This window comes from Pteropus medius, unplaced genomic scaffold, assembly GCF_902729225.1.
Source record: "Pteropus medius unplaced genomic scaffold, Ma_sr-lr_union100, whole genome shotgun sequence".
NCBI classification, from domain to species: Eukaryota; Metazoa; Chordata; class Mammalia; order Chiroptera; family Pteropodidae; genus Pteropus; species Pteropus medius.
In genome coordinates, this window is record NW_024352787.1 from 26,866,333 (window position 1) to 26,874,667 (window position 8,335).

Consider the following 8,335-nt stretch of genomic DNA (forward strand, 5'->3'; position numbering starts at 1 on the left):
CAAGGTTCAGCCTGGGGTCAGGATAAGTGCTCATATTGTCATCAAGGTCAAGGATATGAGGGTCTGGGGTTAGAGAGAGCTTGGTCTGGGGTCAGGGGACTATCTTAGTAGAGTCAGAGCCCCAGAGTGACATTCGCAGGCTTGGTGGACACTGGAATATCAACCCCTACCTTTGTCCTGAGCACCAGGGCTGTTTCTAAGACCCTGTGCCGAGGGGACAGGGAAGCTGGGCACATAGGCACTTGCAGGGTAACTGTTGGACATTCCTCACACAGGGAGGAGGACATCGAGCTGCCTCCAGTCTCCTGTCCCTGGAGCCCTGGGGCTTGGCTCTAGCATGCTCATACCTGCCCACTGCCTCCCTCCTTTCTTCTTGCTCATTGGCTCCCTCGCTAGGGCCACACTCTGTGGGCCCTCCCCTTCCCTGCCCCCTGGCCTGCTTTCAGTGCCCTAAGACCTTAGGTCTTACCTGGCTTGGGTGGTTTGCCTCCAGGCCCCAGTGCTGTAGAGGGAAGAGATAGTAGTGAATGGAAAGTCCAGCCCAGCAGTCTTACTATTTATCCCCACAGGATAAAGCAAGGGCTTGTGGGGTCTTATTCTCCAAGTCCTAAAAGGGCTGTCAGAGACAGCCTTATCCTTCAGATAGGGAGCTGCTGGAAGCCCAGCGTCTAGGTGTCTGGTGGGAAGTCCAGCTTCAACCTTGATTTGTGGTTTACACTCTCTCAGGCTCAGTTTCTCAGCCTCCGAAGGAGACAAGGAGACGATGATACTCACTCAGCCAGCATTCCAGGGATGTTGTGTTGGATCAAAAGAAGTATGAAAGGAGCAGGGGCCACCAGGGAAGAACCTTGGGGGAGGGGCTCGGGAGGCCAGTGGGTTCCAGTTCTCAGACAAGTCTCTCCCCACTGGGCACTCAGTATATAAAACAAGGCCACCCTTGATGCCTGGGCTTTCTGGGGTTCTGAGGTTTGAGGACCTGTGTGGACTAGAGTGACACCCAGACCCTGTCAGTGAGGAACCAGATTTGGTTTCTGAGCACACCTCCTCCCAGGCCTCCGAGACCAGTCCCTGTGTTGAGAGAGAGAGAGAGACAGACAGAGAGAGAGAGAGAGAGAGAGAGAGAGAGAAGAGAGAGAGAGAGAGAGAGTGAGAGAGACAGAGAGAGAGAGAGAGAGAGAGAGAGAGAGAGAGAGAGAAACATCAGTGCTCCTGTGAGATCAGTGCACTTGCCAGAAAGCCACCTAAGGTCAAATCCATCAATCCATGGTCAAATCCATCGCCACCTAGCTATGTGACTTCAGGCAAGGCTTAATTTCGGCGAGCCTCAGTTGCCTCATCTGCCTCATCGGGCCAACGGCCCTGTGCCAGCTCGTGCCTGAGAGTGTGCTGGTAGCGGTCCTCACTTTCATGTCGGTTTTTAACATTCAAATACTCTTTAAGTACTGAAAACATTACTTTTGACATTTCAATCTACTTTAAAACATTGTGTGCTTCCCCCCCGCCCCCCAAATTAAAGGAAAATATGTTTCCCTGATGCCATTGCTCCAAAATTCTGCTCATTTTCTTTTGGGGGTGGGCTCTCAGTCTCCATCTGCACATGGCCATTGCTTTTATATTGTTTTTACTTTAAAAACACTTCACCATATTATGTGACAGATAATATATTTATACTCCTCAGTAACTTCATAATATTGCAGAGTTTACTTGATCACACCCTCCAGTCGGGTGGGTTTCTTGTTTTGCATATTTGCAAACACCAACAAGGTGTCTGCAAAACACCTTGTTGCAGATCATCCTTTTTTTCTTCTTTTCAATTATCTCCTTTAAATGAATTTCCTTGAGGGGGTTAATGGTTGAAGACAGTAAATGGCAAGGATGTATGATGAAGACAGCCACTTTCCTATAGCATCACAAACATTGTGTTTTATCTTTTAGAAGATTTACCCTCTTAATAGTTGTAAAATAGTGTCACATAAATGACTTTTAAAGTAGGAGTGACTTGTGGGTCCTCTGTGGTAGGCTTACCAATGTTCTGCAGTGTCAAATGTGCATCTCTCACAAATGCACTCACAATCTGCCTCACCTGTGTGTGTGGTGAGGTGTGTGAAAGTTTCATGTACATTACCTGGATAATAGAGTCCTCCGGGAACTCCTCCGGGAACTCCTCCGGGAATTCCTCCGGGAATTCCTCCGGGAATTCCTCCAGGAATAGCCCCTGGGACCCCTGGAAGGAATTAGGTAGAGTCCTTTATTAGCCAGAATTAATAAAAGCATGATAACAATAATGATGATGATGATGATGATGATATTGCATATCCACAAAGTAATTTATGTCAACCAAGCAATTTATATTTACGAAGCATTTTCTCATTTATGCTCCTCAAAATGGCCCTGTGAGGTGGGAAGGGCAGGGAATACTAGCTTCATTTTAACATATGTGAAATCAGGCTCAAAGAAGGTAAGGGATGTATCTGGGGACATATAGCTGGAAAGAGACGGAGCCTGGATTCAAACTCAGGCCATTTCTCTCTTGCTAAAGAGGGCCTGGCATGAGGCTGGGTTTGAGAACGTTTCACTGGGTAGCCAACTCTCTCCAGCCCTGAGAAGCATGGGCAGACACCAGGGATGTGGGAGGGGAGGCTGGTCTGTGAGTGAGCGGTAAGGAAATGCGGCTGCTGCCAGTAAAAATGCAGCCATTCCCACACTGATAGGACGGCGTGAGGTCAGCGTCCTCAGCCACTGGGCAACTAGTGGTTGGGTGGGGTTCTGGCTGTCTTACACAGGCCTGTCTTAGGAGGCGCCGGACCCCGGAGCGGGACACCGTGAATGAGCAAAGTGAATAGTTTCCTAAGGAAAAGCTAATTCATTAGCCAGGCCAGGGGCCATCTGCCCAACCAAGATCACGAGTTCAGTCCCAATGGACCACTGAAGCTCTCACTGGGGAACGCCATGATGCTGGGCCCTAGGCCCAGGCCTGAGCACGGTCATGGCAACAGATGAGCCCAGAGCATACCAGGCCCTAACTCCACCACCACAGAACGGCCCCAGCCTGGACAAGCCTCCTTGCCAATGCCCCAGCCCGAGCTCCAGCACTCCTCTGCTGAAAAGGGCAAGGGCGGGGTTGAGAGACAGTGTGGGGCGGCTTTGCAGTGTGTCCGGAGGCCTCATGGACAGACATCTGGCCTCTGTGGCCTGGCAATGTTGCATAGCTGGGCCTGCTGGCCCCAGGGTTCTGTCAGCCTCAGCCACAGCCCAGCAGGGTACAGAATGCCAAGCTGTCACAGCCACCCTGTGCCAAAGTCCTGGCATCCCTTCCCTCCCTGAAGGTTTGAGGTCCCTCAGGGACTGCGATCCAGGCTTGGAGTGTGCAAACAATTTGGTCAGAGCCTCAGGGGCTCGAAGTGGTGGCCCCAGGAGGGTAGGCCTGCTGGGAATGAAAACTTTGGCCCTGTCATCTGCTGCCAAGTGCACACATGGCCTGCCTCGAGCCTTTGATGCCTTCCCTGGCTCTGGCCTCCAGCTCTGAGCACTGTCTCTTATGTGCTTTTCCCGGGTATACTCCAGGCCTTTCTCTGCCTCGGCCTCTTTTTCTCCTCTCCGGCTCCAGAGCAGACTGCAGGAGCAGTGTAGGCGGGTGGAGGGAACAAGGGCTCAAGACAGACCCATCTGCCTCGACTTCTGGCTGTGCTATTTCTTACCATCTATGTGACCTTGGGCAAGTCATTTAACCCTTCTGAGTCTCAGTTTCCTTTTGATCAATGTGGGGTTGATAACTGCTAGCTTGCAAAGTTGTTGTGAATTGTCAAAGCGTTCAAGTAAGAGAACTATCTTGCCCTGGACCTGGCACACAGTAATTGCTCAGAAAAAAAAAAATGGTGATCCTTTGTCTCTACTTGGCTGCACAGCATAGGGCTTGGGGCCAGGTAGGTATACAGTAAGTATTCAATACATGATGGGCGAATTAGGTGGAGGGGAGGCAAGGATATTGTCTGCAGGTCTGAGTCCCAACTGTTGTATCCCCAACCAGCCTAGGGGTCTCCCACCTCGGCTGGTCTAGCACTTGGAACTGGATGAACCCCCACTTCCTCTCCTGGGGTTCTGCTCTCCCACACTTGCTTGTGGCTAGGCCCCTCCAGGGCTTGCCAGCTCCTCCTCTGCTTCTTCTCTCCCCAGCGCCTGCTCATCCACCCCCCAGCTCTCTTTTCTCCCCACTCTCCACCCCCATGATTCAAATCCCAACAGTGGGTGCCAAACTCTGCCTGAACCACAATAGCCTGAGGAGCTACAGATTTTGATCTCCATTTTGCACTGAAGAAATGGAGAACGTATAATGGGTATAAAAGATTCCTACCCTGTCTCCTCTCTTCAAGTGCAGGAGAGGTGAGAATATGATAAGACAGTAGTCAGTCAAGGGCCTTTGAAAAGGCGGCAGCCACCTCTCATGTTCCGCTGGGTCATCTTTCCTCCTTGGCCTGAGCAGTTCCTTCTGCCAGGAATGCCTTTTTCTCTCTCCAAGTCCTACCCTTCTACCACGACTGAGCTCAGATTCTCCCTCCTGCCTTCTCTGAGTCTGTGGTTCTTACTGCTTAGCTGGCCCAAAGCAGCTGGCCTGGAGCACACTTGTCTTGTTTTATGTGGATTTGGCTTGTTTCACTGGCTAGTCCAGGGTGAACTTGTCTCTTGCATCTTAAAATAATGATCCTAGACTCTTAAGGATCATAACAGTCTTCTGGCCTGGGCTGAAACTCCTTCTGCAAACATCCCCCGGTACTCCTGCTTGCATGCCTCCAGTGACAGGAAAATCATCACCTTCTGATGCTGTCAGCTCTACCTGCAGAGAGGTCTTCCTCCTGTCAAGACAGAATCTGCCCCTTTATCTCTCTAATTCTGTTTCCTAGAACCTTATAGACCAAGGCTCACCTCTCATCCATGTGCCCCTTAAACACTGACCTCTCTTTAAAGGTCTAACTCAAATATTATTTCTCCTGTGAAGCCTTCTTGAATTTCCTGGGGGTCCTCTGGGCACTCCCTCCCCTTGTCCTGTCCACTTCGTCCATTGCTTTATACTGCTCCCCACTAGACAAAACATGGCACGAGTAGCGAGGGGAAAATTAAACTTTATAAATGTGTGCTAATTACAGATGTGGATCAACCCAAGTTAGTAAATTCTGAACGAGAAGATACATCATTTCAAAAATTCACATTCCCACAGTCCTCTTATTTGATACATTTATGGCAGATGTTTCATTGCTGGAGCTTTCCACTGGCCCTCGGAGATAAGTAGGGCAGTGATATTTCTCCCCATTTTAGAGCCAGGGAAACCAAGAGCCAGTGAAATTTTAAGAGCCTAGCCTGGGACCCACAGCTGAACCCAGTCACACACAGGGCTTTCTGCCTGGGTCCTGGGCTTCAAGTTCAAAGATCTGGGAGAAGTCTGTTTGGGAGCAAGCAATGGGCCAACAGGCCTTGGCAGGGGGCTTTGCCAAGCCGAAGTCCAAAGGGCCAGCCTGGGGAGCAGATAAGACCACACGAAACTGTTTGTTGTTTGCATGGAGAAAGGCTGCCAACGGCTTTTCAAAAACAATCTGTCCTCCAGTGGGTGACTTTGTCCCTTCCCTCCCCTGGGCATGTCTGTCCTCCTGCCTTGGCCCCAGCAGATGCAGAGAGCCAGATCAACCCCGAAGCCAGAGATCCTTGGCCCTGGAGGCTCATTGGTGTCACCTGGGCAGCTTTGACAAAATCTCCATGTTTAGGTCCCTCCACAGACCACATAAAGCAGGAATTCTTGGATGAGACCCTGGCATCAGAATTGTTTAAATATCCCCTGGTAACTTCAGCCAGGGTTGAAAACCCTTGTTCCAAATAGTCTTCTGTTCCGAAATCAGAAAAGAAAACAAAACAACAACAACAAAAAACTCATAGTATTTTTGAGAGATGGGGAAAGAATTATGCCCAATTTAGTTTTTTTTCTCTCTCTCTTTTTAAATGGTATGGGAGTCTGAGACAGCTGGTCCTCAAAGCTACTTTTGACCCATCCTAACTGGGTCTAGACAACCCTTTCCATCACTGGGCCTTCCCAAAGAGCCACTTTCTTGCTACCACTGGCAACATGGTTCTTTGGAGCTGGAGAACTCATGGGGGTGACACTTCCTTGTGGTAGAGGAAAGCTGGGCTCCCCTAGGACAGCCAGGCAGGTGGCTCTGTGTGTGTGTGTGTGTGTGTGTGTGTGTGTGTGTGTGGCCCCTTTCAATTCACACCCTCTAGACTTCAGTAGGCTCTGGGCACAAAACTGTGAAGACCTCATCAATTCACATACTCCTTATTTGGACCCAAATATTCCACCACCTGGGACGGAGCAGAGAAAGAACAAGACCAGTTGAACATTTTACGGTATCACTGAGGGGACAAGGAGAGGGTACGTTCTGCCCTAGGGCTTGTCCACCCTAGGGGACTTAGCCCCAGGCCTGCACCTGCCTATATGTTGCCTGACACCTGGCCCCCAACCCCTTATCCTTTGGCACAGGGCAAAGAGCTGGCTGGTGCTAACCTTCTGGATTTGCCTTAGCCTGTCTGAGCCTCAATTTCCCCATTTGCAAAGTGAAGATAGTGATTCTGAACTCTCAGGTTTCCTGTGGGGATTAACTGCCATGCTCTAGGTAAAAGCTCTGGGAAGGCAGGTGCTTAGGGGCCCACGTCTTGCGGCAGGGAGGTTCAGGCAGGTCCAGAGCTGTTGCTCTCAGGCAGTAGGATGACTGGTCTTCTCCCACGCTGGGCCCCACCTGATGGTGTGCACGTCCCTCAGCCGCATCCAGGCCCAGGAGCTGACCTCAGCTCAGGAAGCCCCTGCTCCCAGCAGTCCTGCCCAGCCAGTCAATCTCACGGAAACAGCTGCTGCTCCTGCCTGGTCCCCTACTCCAGCCCTCCTGCCTGGCCCTGCCTCACCCTATGCCTCCCCAGGCTGGCCCCCACTGAAGGTCTGGTTCTCATGGCAAGGAAGACTCTCACAGGAACTAGACCCCACCCAGACCACCCAATCAAATGGCCTGCGAGCCTTTATCTCTCTCTTCCCATGGCCAGGAGCACCTTCAGGGGCTCCCAGCGGGTCATTCCTGGGAGTCCCCAAAGTGTGTAGCAGCCTTATGGGAGGACCCTTGGGGCCTGCAGCAGGACACACCTAGATGGTCCAGGAGTATCCTGAGGTCCACTCCAGCCTCTACCATGGGCCACACTCTCTCTGCCAGGAGATGGACACCTTCTTCAGCTTCCCTTGTGTTCCATACTACAAACATAAACTCGCATGCATGGTCACACTCATAGTGACAATCTACACCTCGTGACACACCTGGACACCAGATCTCTCATGTATAAATGCCTGTTGGGTGGCAGATTTCACAGATACTAACAGGCACTTTTACAAATGATACAACCTTCCCACCAAAACACACAAATACACACACATACACATACACCTGTCCAGGGATGAACCTGTGAACAGACATTTATTCCCTCCTAGAAACCTCTTCCGCTATCTGGTGACATATTTGGGTGTATATACCCGTGCGCCTTTGTGCAATAGCTTGCAACACATTCATGTGTGCATGTGCACGTGCATGCACACACATACTTCACACACACATGCTCAGAAGTCCTAGCTCTTCTCACCAGGGACAGATCACAGCAGCAGCTTTCCAGCTGGCAACCCCATAATAACTAACTCTGACCTTCCTCAGAGGGTCCTGACTTCTTGGGGGACAACGAACCTGCTGAGGTCACATAGCTCGGTCCAGCTCAGGTCCCCCGTCCACAAGTGTGCAAACTGCCGGCACCTGCAGACCCAAGAATGTTCCCAACACCCCCACTGGAAGAGCATCTGGGACAGAGAAAGGGCCCTTCAGCTCTCTCAGGGCTGTAGGACCCTGACACTGTTGGGACCATCCAAAATCATGGAGTGTCTGTGTGACAGGTTCTACCCCAGCACGGGCTGGCTCCCAGGAGGAGTAGGTCCAAGGATCCAATGGCCATGGATATCCTGCCTGGGAATCCCTGGAGGCTGCCGGGGGTGAAGGGTGCCCTTTCATCCAGCAGCCCAGACACCTGGCTGGGAAGCCCAAGAGCTGCAGGCAGCTCCTGGAACAGGGTGAGGCCTACCTCCAGGCTTCGAGGGGTGGATGATGGACAGCAGGAGCAGGAGGACTCCAGGCCGCAGGGCTGCAGCTGTCGGACCCGCCATCTCGGGGAGAAATGCCCCAGCCTGCTCTCCGCGCCTCGTTTTATCCCCAAAGCGTAATTGCTGCCTCCTCGGCTGTGAGGGAAGGAGGGAGGGAGAGAGGGCGGG

General features: G+C 51.6%; 1 protein-coding gene across 17 annotated transcripts in view; it reads right to left on the minus strand.

The window, feature by feature from the left end:
- The window catches only part of ELN (elastin), a 32,054-nt gene extending 23,738 nt beyond the window's left edge, over positions 1 to 8,316 (minus strand). For all 17 annotated transcript variants that reach the window (XM_039849102.1, XM_039849114.1, XM_039849103.1 and 14 more), the window contains exons 1-3: positions 8,149 to 8,316; positions 2,126 to 2,224; positions 470 to 502 (exon numbers count right to left, since the gene is read on the minus strand). In XM_039849102.1, coding sequence (XP_039705036.1) covers positions 470 to 502; positions 2,126 to 2,224; positions 8,149 to 8,230 — 214 coding nt within the window. In that variant the 5' untranslated portion in view covers positions 8,231 to 8,316. The remainder of the gene's footprint in view (positions 1 to 469; positions 503 to 2,125; positions 2,225 to 8,148) is intronic.
- Between the last annotated feature and the right edge of the window lie 19 nt (positions 8,317 to 8,335).